General features: G+C 35.4%; 1 protein-coding gene across 4 annotated transcripts in view; it reads right to left on the reverse strand.

Moving 5' to 3' along the window:
* The window catches only part of VPS13A (vacuolar protein sorting 13 homolog A), a 253,825-nt gene that overhangs the window by 42,301 nt on the left and 194,757 nt on the right, over window positions 1–16,767 (reverse strand). For all 4 annotated transcript variants that reach the window (XM_058695652.1, XM_058695655.1, XM_058695653.1 and 1 more), the window contains 6 exons: window positions 9,522–9,754; window positions 6,128–6,281; window positions 5,121–5,267; window positions 4,840–4,921; window positions 3,903–3,972; window positions 2,982–3,087 (listed from right to left, as the gene is read on the reverse strand). In XM_058695652.1, coding sequence (XP_058551635.1) covers window positions 2,982–3,087; window positions 3,903–3,972; window positions 4,840–4,921; window positions 5,121–5,267; window positions 6,128–6,281; window positions 9,522–9,754 — 792 coding nt within the window. The remainder of the gene's footprint in view (window positions 1–2,981; window positions 3,088–3,902; window positions 3,973–4,839; window positions 4,922–5,120; window positions 5,268–6,127; window positions 6,282–9,521; window positions 9,755–16,767) is intronic.

Consider the following 16,767-nt stretch of genomic DNA (forward strand, 5'->3'; position numbering starts at 1 on the left):
GGTGTGAAGACGATTATGCAAGGATAAAAGATGGTAAAAATATATAATCTTTTCCTCTTCTTTTTTTTTTTTTTTAATTTTTAATTTTTTAAAAAAAATTTTTTTTTCAACGTTTTTTATTTATTTTTGGGAAAGAGAGAGACAGAGCATGAACGGGGGAGGGGCAGAGAGAGAGGGAGACACAGAATCGGAAACAGGCTCCAGGCTCCGAGCCATCGGCCCAGAGCCTGACGCGGGGCTTGAACTCATGGACCGCGAGATCGTGACCTGGCTGAAGTCGGACGCTTAACCGACTGCGCCACCCAGGCACCCCCCTCTTCTTTTAATTCAAAAAGCAAATGACTAAATTACATATGTATAAAAAATCTGTTGGGCCGATGACAGACCAATATCCCATGAATGTAAACACAAAAATCCTCAACAAAATACTACCAAACCAAACAAATATTTTAAAAATTTATATATGTGACCAAGTGGGATTCATCCCAGGTATAGAAGGTTGTTTTAACATCCAGTGTAATATAATCAATACAACGAAGACCATATGATCATCCCAACAGATGCAGAAAAAACATATGACAAAATGTGACATACTTTCATGATAAACACTTAATAAACTGGCAATATTAGCGAACTCAACCAGATGAAGGGTTATCTGCAAAAAATCTACTGTTGATACCATAATTAATGGTGAAAGACTGAAAGCTTTCCCTTTAAGATCAGAAACAAAGCAAGGATGTCTGCTCTTGACACGTCTATTCAATGCTGTACCTTGTACTAGAGGTTCTAGCAGGGCAATTAAGAAGAAACAAAAGTCATCCAGACTCGGGGGTGCCTGGGTGGCTCAGTCGGTTAAGCGACCGTCTTTGGCTCAGGTCATGATCTCACAACTTGTGAGTTCGAGCCCCGCATCAGGTTCTGTGCTAACAGCTCGGAGCCTGGAGCCTGCTTCAGATTCTGTGTCTCCCTCTCTCTCTGCCCCTCCCATGCTCATGCTCTGTCTCTCTAATAATAAATAAACATTAAAAAAAATTAAAAAAAAAAAGACTGCAAGACTTAATAATGTTAAGATGTCAAAACCCTAAGGCTAGTATATAGATTCGATGTAATCCCTGTCAAGCCCCCAGATGACTTCTCCAAAGAAATTGTCCAGCTCACTCTCAAATTCATACGGAACTGCAAAAGGACCCTAAATAGTCAAAACAATCTTGAAAAAGAAGAAAGTAGGAGGATTCATACTTTTCAATTTCAAAACTTACTACAAAACAATAATTATCAGGACAGTGCAGTATTGGCACAAAGATGGACTTAGAGAGCAATGGAATAAAACCATATATTTATGATCAACTGATTTTTGACAAGGGTACCAAGACCATTAATGAGGAAGGAACAGTCTTTCAACAAATGGTATTGGAACAATTGAAGAGCCAAATGCAAAAGACTGGTGATCCTGGACTCTTATACCACGTACAAAAATTAACTCAAAATATATGAAAGACCTGATTGTAAATAATGCTTAGAACATAGGGCTAAATCTTTATTACCTTAATAATCTTGAATTTCACAAAGGACTCTTAAAGATGACACCAAAAACATGAGCAACAACAAGAGAATTCAGACTTCATTAATATTAAACTTTTGTACTTAAAAAGACATTAGGAAAGTAAAACACAACATACAGAATGAGTCAAAGTATTTGCAAATCATAGATCTGATATGGAGCTTGTATTCAGAATAAAGAACTTTTACAATTTGATAATAAGGAGCCAACCTATTTAATAACAGGCAAAAAATCTGAAAGACATTTCTCCAAAGAAGATATGTAAATGATCAATCAACACATCAAAAGATGTTCAGTCATTACTCATCCGGTATATGCAAATCAAAATTACAAAGATATACTTCACATCTACTACGATGGCTAGAATTCAAAGGACAGATAATAACAAGTGTTGATGATGACACTGAAATTAGAATCATACATTTTATATGATTTTAACTTGTACACAAATATTCACAGCAGTATTATGCATAATAGCCTAAATGTGGAAACAGCACAAATGTCCCTACGTGATGAATGGGTTAACAAAATGTGGCATATCCACAGAGCACTCACTGGCTATATACAATATGGAATGCATCTATAACAACAGAGTATTCGTTGGCCAGAAGTACTGATAGATGCTACAACCTGAAGGAACCTTGTCAACATCATGCTAAGTGAAAGCAGCCCCTCCCTTCCAAATAACTACGCAGTGTATGGTTCTATTAATATGAAATATCTAGAGTAAGAAAACCAACAGACTGAAAGTATATTATTAGTGGTTGCATGGGACTGGCATGGTTTCTTTTTGGGATGATGAAAATGTTCTGGAATGAGACAGTAATGCTGGCTGTACAATTCTGTAAATATATTAAAAGTCACTGAACTGTACACTTTGATGAAAATATATGGTACGTGAACTATATCTCAATAAATTGCTATTAAAAGAAAAAAAGTATATTTTCTTTTATCCATATAATTTGTCTTATCTTCAGAATTCTTATGAAGACAGCTGAAAAAGAGATCATATATGATCTACTCTATCACTGTGATTTTATAGTCTTTCTATGAGTCACAAGTAACATACTACCTTTTATTTTTACCTTTTCCTTCGCAGAATATCCTGGTCACACCCAAATTTCTCAGTTACTAATTAAAACAAAAGTAACCCAGGAAAATAAAATAGGAAAAAACAGTGATGTGAACAGGACTACTAGCTAGTCACTACTACTGGCTTAAAACACTTCCTCCTGTTTGCTAACACACCTTAAACAGGCTATTTTAACTTGTCTTACACGTCATCTACAATCTGAAAATGTGAGTTCTACCACTTTACCCACCAGTGGATTAAAACCATATTAATACATCAAGAATTTATAATTTTTTAGTCTTCCTCTTCCCGAACCCTTCCCATCAATGCTATCATTTTAAGACTTACCTCTGTTTTTTCAGTCACTTCGGCTTCTGTCATAAGTTCTGCTAAAGCATAGACAAACCCAAGATCCAACCTGAGATCCATTTCTTGGATCAACACCTTGAAGTACCTATTATTACAAAGCGGAAAACATAAAATCATTGATTAAGTGCATTAAGAAAATTAGCTAGAAAAAAGCATTAGATAACTATTAGAATGTTGAAACTGAGGATTTTCTAGATGAATAAAAAAAATCATGGCAACACATAACAGCAACAAATTCAAAATGTAAAAATGCCTATAGAGAAAAAACTGGCAAGTAAATTGTGCTATACAGTCATACAGAATATTGTACATTAGTGATAATAAACTCTACCTACACAGAAAATAATAAAATTTAGTAATAAGTTGAATGAAAAAAATCCGGTCCCCAAAAGTCTACGTTCAGTTTGAAAAAAATTTTTTTAATTAGGAAAAAAAGGGAACACAAAGAAGAATATTTAAATACATATATTTAATAGAATTATATTTTAAAAAGGGATGCAGATAGTTCTTGGTTGATAGGGTGGAGAACACAAGAAATAGGAGAGTAAATACAGGTGGATGTTTCTGTCAATGTTCTACTTCTTAGACTGGAGAGTGACTTAATTTTAAGATACTATTTTCTTTCTTTTTTCTAAAATGATATGCAGTAATTAAAGAAAACCTATCAGAAAACAAATGATAAAGTAGCAAAATACTCACAGTTAATACCTAAGTATATTTTGTTCACAGCCTCTGACTCTCCAAAATTATAAAATAGATTTTTCGTAATGACCTGTATAATTTAGTATTTTGCATTTAAACATTTGACTCATCTGAATTTTTTTTAAAAGAGTACAATTAGCTCACATATTTAAATTGAAACATTAAATAAACACACAAGAAATATATTAAGACACTTACTTAATACGTGAAATCTGGGAATGGCCTGCAGATCTCATAACAATACTGACATCTGTGAAGGGTTTTGGAGCTGCAGAAGTAATAAATAGGATTAATCCCACGATGCTTTAAGCGAAAGATAAGCACTTTCTTGCAATTTAATACACATTACAATGGAGACCTAAATTATTTACGAAATTATGAGTATCAATTAAAATTACTATTTGCAAGATCCATTACAGTCTTAATTTCAGACTCTAGGATTTCTTTTTAAGTTATCTGTATTCACTTTAAGGATAACTAATCCTTTAAATTAGTGAGTGATTTTAAAGTAGAAGTATGCATTAGAATCACAAGGCAAACACTGTGAAAACACAGATTTCAGGGTCTCGTCCTGGACTTCTGGGTGGAGGGGCTTGGGCATGTACAATGGTCAAAAGCTTCCAAGAAGATTATGAATACCAACTTAGAGAGTTCAAAGCCAGTGGTGTGGAGGTAGGGGTTGGAAGGCAAGGGCAGGGGTAGCAAAGACAAAGTGAGGGTACGAGGGATAGAAAAGACAGAAGTGAAGGGGAAGAGAATGGAACAAAGGACTTGTCATCACACTGACTTGGAGAATACAGGACAGTTTTCATGGCTGGAAACCACTCTGAATTTAAATTCCTTCAAAATTTATTCAGAGATCCTATTGGTTTTTAGATCAGAGGTTTACAAACCAGCAATCCATTTTTTAAGTAATATTTCTAAATATTTAAATGTTTCTAATTAATCTTTTCTTCAGAATTCAATATTGTGTTGACCTTAATTGAGTACCTGTTGTTCCTTTTCCATGCTATTTAATTTTCTAATGATCCCATAGAAACTAAACTTGAGAATGGTTTCATTTCATATTTTTATAGTAAAATAAACCATACAGCTAATACAAACATTTTCATGGCAATTTAAAATACAAACAAACCTGAATCCATAGTGACCGACTTGGGAGGTTTAATCGGATAAAACACAAAAGGAAATATAGCACCATGTATCTGGTTTTGGATCTATGAAAATAAAAAAAACCAGGTTGGTATATTAACATGTTAATTATAGAACTTGACTAGAATAACCGGATTTAATAAGTAGAAGGAATCAGCAGTCTAGTTCAACACTGAAATCAAAGTACTAGAGCGACCATGGGAACACATTTGGTTTATTGCTATGTTCCTTATGAACATAATTTGAGTATCTTTTCAGACTCACCTGTATTCTGTAAATTTGAATTCTAAATGATGACTGATGTGCAGATGTGCTATATTCTACTTTTAATGCTGGAAGATAATTTCTTCGTATAGCTATTACATGTGGTTGCAGAATTTTCATGTTAGTGCCACTAGGTGTGAAGCGAACCTGAAAAACATGCCCCCCCCCCCACAAAATACAATTTCTCTGAATTCATAAACTGATTAAAATCCGAAATTTGTACCAAAAACTTTAAGATAATATTAACTAAAGTAATAGGCTACATAGTTGATTAGATTAGATATTTGCAATTTGATTAGGTTTAGGTTGGATCTTTAAATACAATTCACAAAAAATATTCACTTTTTATTGTATCACTTTTTATATAAATTTACTAAAAAATGATAAAAGAAAAAAAAATTTAACAAGTAACTAAAATAACATATTGGCTTCTTAAAAGTATGAGTTGCTAATATAGACAACTTTCCCTTTAAAGTATTTTATATAAAGTATGTATGGTATAATTAATTGTTTTGTAAGGAAACCAGACTTTCCTTAAAAATTCACTAGTGGGGCGCCTGGGTGGCGCAGTCGGTTAAGCGTCCGACTTCAGCCAGGTCATGATCTCACGGTCCGTGAGTTCGAGCCCCGCGTCAGGCTCTGGGCTGATGGCTCGGAGCCTGGAGCCTGTTTCCGATTCTGTGTCTCCCTCTCTCTCTGCCCCTCCCCCGTTCATGCTCTGTCTCTCTCTGTCCCAAAATAAATTTAAAATGTTGAAAAAAAATTTAAAAAAAAAAAAAAAAAAAAAATTCACTAGTGAGGGGTGCCAGGGTGGTTCAGTCGGTTAGGAGTCCGACTCTTGGTTTTGGCTCAGGTCATGATCTCACAGTCGATTTGTGAGTTCTCTCCCTGCCCCTCCCGCACTCTCTCTCAAAATAAATAAATCAACTTAAAAAAAAATCAAAAGTGATTCATCTATTTACAACAGGTACAAATTAAAACCGCACATCATTACTTAAAAATATTACCGGAATGTTAGTGTCCAACTCAATAACCTTATCTTCTGAAGGTGAAGATTCAGTATATTCCTTAAATTCTTTTTCTAACTTCTCAGTGTGCTTTATACTCATTGGCTTCCATCTTGCCTTCTTCTTGGGCTTTGTCTCCCAAACCACATCAGAACTTATATGAAAGCAAAAATCATGGTACTCATTCATAAACATTTCCATTGTAGCTGGTTTATTACATGAGTTCCAAAACTTTCAGTAAAATTTTACAATATCCTCAGTTATATGCAAACACACTACAAGTTTAAAAATACAAATTCATTCTATTGGTACTTAGACTTTTACTAAGACACTATTCTAGGTGGTAGGGATATTATCAGTAAACATCTTTGCATACTGGAGCTTTATCATAACTGAGTGACAGACAAGAGTAAATATAATAAGTTAGAATATTTTAACTAGTAAGAGGTGAAATGCTTTTGAAAAAAGAGTAAGTAGACAGGGTGAGATGGATGTGGAGTACTGGGATATGCCAGTAGTAAAACAGCATGGTCACTGGGGGGTGTCACTGAGAAGATGAGACTTCAGCAACCTTACAGGAGGTAAGGGAATTATCCAGCAGACAACAGAGTAGAGCATTTCAGGGAGAGGGGCCATTAAGAGTGGAAGAGGAAATAAGACAGATGGTGGGAAGCCACGTGATACAAAGCCTCACAGATTCTAGACTTTGAATGTAAAGCCTTGTAAGACACTGTAAAAACTTTGAGTTTTATTCTGAAATTAGGAAATAATTGAAAGATGATGAGATCAGCAACATCATCTGACTTAAACTTTGTAAAGAATACAATGTGTGTTGGGACAGAGGGCGAAAGGATAGGAGTAAAGGTTAGAAGCTGGAAACTTGTTAGGAGTTTAATGGAATAAACCAGGAGAAAAATGGTGATGGCTCTACCTAGGGTGGAACAGTGAGGCAGTAAAAACTTGACCAGTCTGAATGACTCTGTGTCTATTTTGAAGGTAGAGTCAGCACAGAACTTGTAATTACTGTATTATTACATAGGTATGGGGTGTGAGATACAGAGAGGAATCAAAGATGATCCCACAGCTTTTGACCTGAGCAACTGGAGGGAGGTAGTCATTGATTCCAATGGGGAAGGAGGTTTTCGTGAAAGGACATCAGGAGTTAGGTTTTACACATATGAAGTTTAAAGAAGTCTCTTAGATGTAAGAGTCGCTATTTTGTGTAGGCAGTGGATATGCAAGCGTGGAGTTCAGGACAAATGTCTGGTTAAAGATATACAACGTTGCTCAAATTTTTGGCATGTATGTGGTATATGAAACAGAGAAAAGGCCTCATGTCCGAGAGCTTCAGGGAACCCAATATTAAGCAGTTGAGAAAACCAGGAATCAACACACGAGATGGAGAATTCTGGCAAAGAAAGAAAAACAAGGATGGGGAGGTATTCTGGAAGTCAAGTCAAAGAAAACCCTCAAGAAGGGATCTGTGTGGCAGTTCTTTCCGTGCTTTAATAAAACCACATTTGGGGCGCCTGGGTGCTCAGTCCGTTAAGCGACTGAGTCTTGATTCCGGCTCATGTCATGATCTCACAATTCATGAGATGGAGCCCCATGTCAGACTCCAGGCTGACAGCGCAGAGACTGCTTGGGATTCTCTCTCTCTGCCCCTCCCCCATTTGCATTCCCTCCCTCTCTCTCAAAATAAATAAATGAAAAAAAAAGTTTTTAAACCACATTAATAAAAGAGAGAGAGAGAGAGAGAGAGAGAGAGAGAGAGAGAGAGAGAAAAGGGATCTGTGTAAGTGTTACAAACTTAAGCAACAAGAGGACTGGGAATTACACTGGACCTGGCAATACTATAGGTCTCTGGTGATCTTGACAAGATCAGTTTCATGGTGTGTTGAAAGTAAAATCCTGTTGGTAGTGGTTAAAAAAATGGGTAAAAAACGAATTAGGAAATAATGAGTATATTACACTCTTTTTTTTTTTTTTTTTTTTTACCAGATGACACTTTTGACGAGTTTGGCTATAAATGGAAAGCAAGAAATGTACAGTAGGTAGCAGGGAAAGTAGGCTCAAGAGAATTTTTTAATTTGAAGTAACTAATACTGATGGGAATAATCCAATAGAGACCCAAAAATTATTACGTAGGAGAAAGAAGAGAATTGCTGGATCAACGCCTCAAGAAGGCAAAAAGAAATGGAAAAGAGTGCAAAGTTGAAACATTTTTAAATAGTAGCACATGTATTAGTATAATTACTGTGGAGAAGATGTTGGTGTAGGACATGGGGAAGAAATGCTCATGGGTAGGAAGCTGGGATTTTTGGAGGGGTAGGTCGCTGGAAGTTTCCTTTTCATTAATTTTCTCAGTGAAATGGGATACAAAGCAGCAAGATGAGAGAGAGAATGGGGTTTTAAAAGAAGACAAAGTGTGAAACAGTAATCTAAGAGAGCATGGAACAAATAATTTACTGAAAAATTGCTGAGAGACCTGTGTACAGAATAGAAACATTCTAAAGTTACTCCACCCTGTTTAAGTATGTAAGTTATTTAATAATTCTATCAATTCCCTCTAAAATTTGTATTCACTTAAGCAGAATGGTAGAATCATGTATTATCCCCCTTTGCATTCACACAATGTAGCACAGCACTTAACAAATAAACACATTTTTGGGGAATAAAAATTCTTAAGAAAATAGTTTTTAATGTTCCTGTTTAAATGGCATGGATTCCATTCATTGAGAAATCAAGGGCATTTCTAGATGAATTTATATAGAAAAACAAATTTAAATCTGTACCAATTACCTTTAATGTGTATGTTTATTTGAGAGTTTAAGTCAAGGTCAAAAGTACACTTTCCTGCTGGAAATCTAGAAATGCTCTCAAATCAGGCACTAATATATACAAATATATACAGATTAATTTTACTTGAGGTACTTATGAACAGGAATGTTAAAGGAATAAAGGAAAGAATAAGTTTTACTCTAAGATGACTTACAGGGGAAATGATAAATTCAGTATCACTGTATTACATCTTAAAGTGTCAAGGTCAAATTGAAAAGTGATTGGCTTTATTCCTCCAACAACTCTTTATGGAGGATCTATCCTGTATCTTACACTGTGGTGGGTGGTAATGGAAAATTAAATTCTTCCTTATGACGTTACATAAGGTATACCTTGGATAAGCTAAATAAATGTGACTTTTTGGAAAGGTGAGAGAATCATCAACATAATACGGGATTTATAAAAATGATTTCTGATATAACTTGATCTCAAAAGGTAAAGAAAATAATCTCAAAAGCATTTTTACAAAACTTTCCATTATGTTAGGTTTTACAGTCACCATTCTTATTAAGAACTAGTCATTTAATTTTATCCAAATTTTAATGCATCTAACCTTGTGATGCCAATATAGGCTACTTCTTGCTTTGTGTAATTGTTGACGAGGGAAATTCCAACATCTTGTAAGGCCAACGCAACTTCTTGCTCCGCTAACTCTGCTTTCTCACTTTCATATGTTGCTTTAAATACCCTTGGATCTTCAGTGAATAAAATAATGCGCTGTAAGCCTTCAAAGAATGAAACTAAATAAATGGTCTTTTTCCCCAAATTTATAGGTGTCATCATATCCTAAAACAAAACAACCAAAAAATAAAAAATGAGAGTCTGCTCTTAACCAACAGGAAATCTAGATTCTACAACTGAAAAATGACAATGGTGACAGCAGCTCTTTCAAAGAACTGAATAAACTAAATGAATTAATACTGTGTAACATTTGGAAATTTACATAATTAAAATCATTTGATGTTAGCTCCTGTCATTATTATCATGAAGTTATTAATCAAGAAGATAGACCAACTATTCTTTGAACATCTTAATAAAATCTAAATAGTCTTCCCTACAGGCTAATCAATAACAAAAAGTATTATTCTCTCCGCTTTAAGATTAATCAATGTGTTATATGTTAACAAGTTGTTCAGTCAGAAATTTGCATTCCCTTACAGAGCTGAATGAAATAGGATAAAAAATGCCCGAGACTTCAGTTGCATGCTCTACAAAGCAGAGATATTCATCACAGGGTTAATTCTGCAGGAGGCCCTTATACATGAGCACTGTGTTGTTACCAGGGTCTTGAGGTTCAATGACAAGATGAATACAGCAAATTCTAATAATTAACAGCGAGCCATGAATTTCTAGTCAGTATTCTAGTGAATATTCTGATTAACAGGAGATTTTAATATACAGTAGTCCCCCTTCTCTGTGGCTTTGCTTTCCACAGTTTCAGTTACCTGTGGTCAACCGTGTATTAGAAGCAGATGATTCTCCTTCTGACATACGGTCAGAAGGTCAATAGCAGTAATCTAATACTATGTTACACTGCCTGCATCTTCCATTTCATTGTATCATGTATGTATTTTATCATCTCACATCATCATAAGAAGTAGAGCACAAGATATTTTGAGAGAGAGAGGGACCACAGTCATATGACTTTTATTACAGTAAATAATTGTTTCATTTTACTAGTTTATGCTGTTAATCTCTTACTGTGCTTAATTTGTACATTAAATTTTGTCATAGGCCTATATACCTAGGAAAAACATGGTTTATACAGGGTTTGGTATGAGCAGTGGTTTCAAGCACCCACTGGGGGTCTTGGAATGTAATCCCCACAGATGGAGGGGGGGCAGAACACATAGTATGTACACATTCATGTTATAATGCACTGATAGTAAAAACTGGCATTACCATGAAGTCAATACTCAGGAAGAGTCCATCTACTTATAATACTTTCTAAAATAAAACATATAGCATTAAAACTACATTGAGAAATAAGAAAACTAATTTATTTCCAAATAATTCTGAAGTCCAAATTTCCAAATTTTCTGTAGTGGGTTTCAGATATACCTTTATAAACTTTAGCTATCACTATGATATAAATACGCAAAAGTGCTAAGGGGTCAAATGAGATTATTTATATAAAAATACAGGATTTTTTCCTGAATAAATTCTTATACCCAGGAATAAAAAAATTAAAATTAGGTCAATTATAGGCAGACGTCTCAAATACATTAAACAAAAAACAAGGCAAAACAAAACAAAACCTATGCTGGACACGATAGAAACACATGAGATAATGGAAAAATGTATTAATACGCTAAGAGAAAATAACACTCAACCCAGAACTCCTTACTCAGCAAAAATATCCTTCAGTGAACATAAGAGCACAAAATAAAAATGCCTAGAGACAGTAACTACTACATTTCACCATCAACAAGTACTCACTCAAGGACATTCTACAGGAGGAATGAAATACTGACAAAAAGTGATTCAAGATGGATGTCTAAAGCAAGAAGAAAATGTTATGCAAATAAAATAGCACCTATTTGGAGGAAAGCATTTTATAAAATTCAAAATCCAATCATAATAAAAACCTTTAGTAAACAAAGAGTAGATGAGAATTTTTTTTTCATGTTCATTTTTATTTGTGAGAAAGAGAAAGCATGCACATGAGCAAGCAGGGGAAGGACAGAGAGAGAAGGGGACAGAGGATCCAAAGCAGGGTGTGAGCTGACAACAGAGAGCCTGAGGCAGGGTTTGAATTTATGAACTGTGAGATCATGATCTGAGCCAAAGTCAGACACTTAACCAACTGAACCACCTAGGTGCCCTGAGAAGTTCTTTTTAAACCTCTTATCAAACTGTCCTCCAAAAAAGGAAATACCAAATTTTGGTAAAGATTATATTTAAAGGTGAAATGTTGAAGGCATGTAATTTAAGGTAAGATAGAAGGCAAAAATATGTGCAAACACCACTTCAATAGTATACAAAGATCCTGGCCAGTCCAGTAAGGCAAAAAGAAATTAAAAATGAAAAGATTAAAAAAGGAAAAACAAAACCCTTGTTATTTGTGTATGACTGTTCATACAGAAAAATAAAAAACAAGTAATCAATATTAATAATTTAGTGAGTTTTCGGGATACAAAAATCAATACACAAAATGCCATGACATTCCCATACACTAACAAGTTTAATTTTGAAAAATTACTATAACTTACTGCCTTAGAAATTGATGAGCAGGTGGTCTTGGCCCAACCCTCTTGCCAAGAACAAGGGCTTTTTGCCAGACAAAATATAAAAAGGAAAACATGTCTGAAAAGACATAAAAGCTACCAAGGGAGTGAGAATTAAGATCTGCAAGAGAAGGAAAGGTAATAAAAATGAATTTTATATTTGGACTTGCTTTCTCAAAAAGTCAACTACCATTTCTATAAGTAGAAGCAGACACTGAGAAGTTAAAATGAGAAAAATACTGTGAAGCCTCATAGAAATGCAGAGACTAAAACTGGAGTACAGACACACCAAAAAAAAGAAAAAAAAAAGAAAAAAAAGGGGGTCAACAGCTTACGCTTTTAGTTGAGTCCCCCAGGGGCTATATTCTAGGCAGCAGGGTAAACTCAAAGTAGACCAGTCCTTTCAAGGACTGAAGACTAGATGCAAATCACTTCAACCCCCACTTAGAGTATGGTAATCTCCCCCTAGACTAGCCGCCTGACAAAGGCAAAACCATAGCTTCTCGAGAAAAAGCTAACACTGTACAGAGCCTTAAATTGTCTACGTCCAGCACACAGACAAAATTAAACATGCATAAAGAATAGATAGGAGTGAAAACTAAGAAAAAAGGAGAAAATTTAAAAGCATCCACAAGAGATCAACCAGATAGGCTTTCAAGTAGTTATGATTAACATAATCAAGGAATTATGTAACAAGATAGAGAATTTTGAAACAAAAAACTTCCACAGCAAAAATCCTAGAACTGATCATTTCAATGAATAAAATTAATTCAATGGATGACTTCAAGAGTCTAGACATTGCAAGAGAAGTACAAAAATAGGTTGGAAAAAATATCCATACTGAAGGTCAGAGACAAAAGGATGAAGCAATATAGAACGTAACATGAAAATCACAAGGGAGATGGTAAAAAGGTCTAACATTTACATAATACTGGAGTCCTTAGGTGAAGAAAAAACAGAAAGGCCAACCTTGAAATCTGACATCCAGCAAAAATATCCCATCAAAAAAAAAGGGGGGGGGGGAGGGCCAAAATAAAGACATTTCCAGACAAATGAAACTGAAAGAGAATTTGTCAGCTGTTGACCTGCATCAGAAAAATACTCAAAGAAGAAAAATGAACACAAATGGAAACATGGAGATATCGGTTGGAATGAAAAATCAAAAAAAGGAAAACATGAGTTAATTTAAATGGATTGTTAATAAATAAACTTTAAAAACAAGGAGTAGGGGAGAAGCCTGGGTGGCTCAGTTGGTTAAACATCCAATTCCTTAACTCAGCTCAGGTCATGATCTCACGGTTTGTGCATTGATGGCACAAAGCCTGCTTGGGATTTTCTATCTCCTCTCTGCCCCACTCCTGCTCATGCTCTCTCCCTTGATCTCTCTCAAAATAAACTTAAATAAATAAATAACTGGACGGGGCACCTGGGTGGCTCAGTCAGTGGAGTGTCCAACTTTGGCTCAAGTCATGATGTTGTGGTTCAGGAGTTCAAGTCCCACATCGGGCTCACCGCTGTCAGCCTGTCAGCACAGAGCCTGCTTTAGATCTTCTGTCCCTCTCTCTCCCCCACCCCTGCTTGCACTCTCCCCAAAATAAGTAAATATTTAATAAATAAATGGACCATTAATTGCAAAAAGCAATTAATAATACATCTTATAGGATTTAACATATATTTAGAAATAAAACATGTAAGAGTAATCCGTAAGACGATAGGAGGTAAATGGAGTAAGAGGTTTTTGTGGTGTCTCTTTAAAGTGAGTGAGTTAGAGAGAGACAGAGAGAGACAGAGAGAGAGAATGTGTGCACATAAGTGAGGAGGGGAGGGGCAGAGAGAGAGCAAGAGACAGAATTCCAAGCAGGCTCCATGCTCAGTGCAGAGGCTGATGCGGGGCTCAGTCTCAGGAACTGTGAGATCATGACCTGAGATCAAGAGTCTGACGCTTAACCAAGTGAGCCACCCAAGCGCCCTTGAAGTAAGAGTTTTAAAGTCCTCATGTTATTGGGAAACTGGTGCAAGTATTATTTTACAGCAGGTTTTAGAAAGTCAAGAATGCATGTTGTGAGATCATAGGAAGCTATAGGTTTCTTTTAGTATGATGAGAACTACATGTTCCTTGCAGAACACCTGTAAGCTATGCTCATGGTCTGTTACAACAGATACCCGCTATTGTGGAGTAGCATTTATAAGTCAAAAGTGGCTCATAACATACCCAAGTGAGCCTTGTTCCATCACAACAAAATGGTCATTTGAGCCAACCAAAGAGAATGCTTCCTAAACTGATGTGGAAAATGTCTGATGCTCCCAGCTGGCACACTGGGTCTCCTGGCCTGAATCCTTCTGAGTAGGTGGGCAGTTACAAACTGTGGCCTATGATAGTTTTGTTAAGTTTAAATGTTTAAACCTAACAAAGACAGAACGGTAGGCATTGCAATATTATATACTAATGATGCATGACTAAATACTAATGATCAATCTACCAGGAAAATATAACAATTCTAAATCTGTATCAACCTAATCACATAGTTTCAAAATATAACAGCCATATTTAACAAAACAAGAAGATAAATGTATATATCTATGGAAGATTTTGAATACAACTCCACAGTAATGTACAAGCAAACACACACACACACAAACTAATGAGCTAGAAGATTTAGAAATTAATAGACTTGAACAAAATGACATATACAAAACATTGTAACCAACCACAGAATACATATTCTTTTCAAATATACATGAAATATTCACAAAAACTGACTACATGCTAGTCTTCAAAATCTATCTCAATAAATTTCAGAGGACTGAATCAGAGTGTGTTCTCAAATCTCAGTGGAATTTAGAAATCAACAGACATTATTAGCAAGTTTCCATATTTTTAAAAATAAAGCAATGACCTAAGTAACCATGAAACCAAAATATAAAATATATTTTTGAAGCAAAATATTAAATATATATAAATGAAATTTAGGAAATTTTGAACAAAAGGACAGGAAATATAAAATACGTAAAAATTTGTGAAATAAAACCAATGCTGTTTTTGGAGGCAAATCTGGGATTTTAAGTGACTTCCTATAAGAAGTGAAGAAAATCTGGGGCGGGGGGGGGGGTGGCTGGGTGGCTCAGTCAATTCAATGTCCCACTTCGATTTCAGATCAGGTCATGATCCCAATGTTGTGGGATCCAGATTTGTTTGGGGATCCATGCTCAGTGTGCTTAAGATTCTCTCCTTCTCTTTCTCTCTCTCCTTCTGCACCTCTCCCCAGCTCACGCTCTCTCTTAAAAAACAAAAAAAGCCAGGAAAATCTGAAAAACAATGATCTAGTGGTCTGCTATGAACTCAACTGTGTCCCCTCCCGCCCCCAAATTCATGATATTGAAGCCCTAACCTCCAAAGTGACTCTACTGGATACAGGACCTTTTGGAGGTAAAGTTAAATTACATCATAAAGGAGATGTTAGGGTTCTGATCCAACAGGATTAGTATCCCTATAAGAGACACCAGAGAGCTCACTCATTCTCTCCTCCACTATGTTGGGACACAGTGAGAAGGTCGTCATCTGCAAGCCAAGAAGAGTCCTCACCAGCTTCACCAGAACCTCACCACATTGGCAGTGTGATCTCGGGCCTCAAGCCTCCTGAACTGTGGGAAATACATGCCTGTTGTTTAAGTCCCCCAGTCTAAGGTACCTTGTTAAGGCAGCACGAGCAGACTAATGGCTATCTATCCCAAGAATTTAAAAGAAATTTATCAAATTAAAACCAAAGAAAGATGAAAGAATATAGATCAGAGAAGAAATTGGTGAAAATGAACACAAATGTGCAACAGAGATCATCAAAAGAGCAAAACAATGGTTTTCTGATTAAAAAAAAAATAAGAATAAAACTGATAAATCCTAAGTAAAACTTATTGAGGAAAAAGGAATTAAAGCACAAATAATCTATACCAAGAATTAACAAGAGAATCACTGTAAATATTAAAAAGATAAAAAGTGGATATAAAAATATTGTAATCAATATTATCAGAAAATCATATGAAATAAAACACGTTCTTAGAAAACCTCTAACTAAAATGACAGAAGCAGAAGTAGAAAACTGGATTGTCCTATATACAGTAAGAAAAGAGAATTCATAATTTAAAACCTTCCTACAAAAACAACTTCAGGCAGAGATGGCTTGGCTTCACTGGTGAATTCTAGCCAACATTCAAGGAAGAAAGCATACACATCTTACACACATTCATTGCGAAACATGCGCTTCCAAACATGTTTTAGATGTCTGCAAACTTTAACATCAAAATCTAGTACAGACAGTACTCTCTTGTGAATACAGGCAGAAGTAAAACATTAAAACATTAGCAAGCCAATTCCAGAAACGCAAGGTTAGTCTAATATTTAAAAAAATAACCACATAATTCATCCCCCCCCCCCAAATACGATTAAGTCCAGTTATCTCTTTAAAGAAAAAAATTAAAAGTGTAACAACTGATAAAAATTCAATACTCATGGGGCACCTGGGTGGCTCAGTTGGTTGAGCATCCAACTCTTGATCTCGGCTCAGGTCATGATTCAAC

The sequence above is a fragment of the Neofelis nebulosa genome, chromosome 12 (assembly GCF_028018385.1).
Source record: "Neofelis nebulosa isolate mNeoNeb1 chromosome 12, mNeoNeb1.pri, whole genome shotgun sequence".
NCBI lineage: Eukaryota > Metazoa > Chordata > Mammalia > Carnivora > Felidae > Neofelis > Neofelis nebulosa.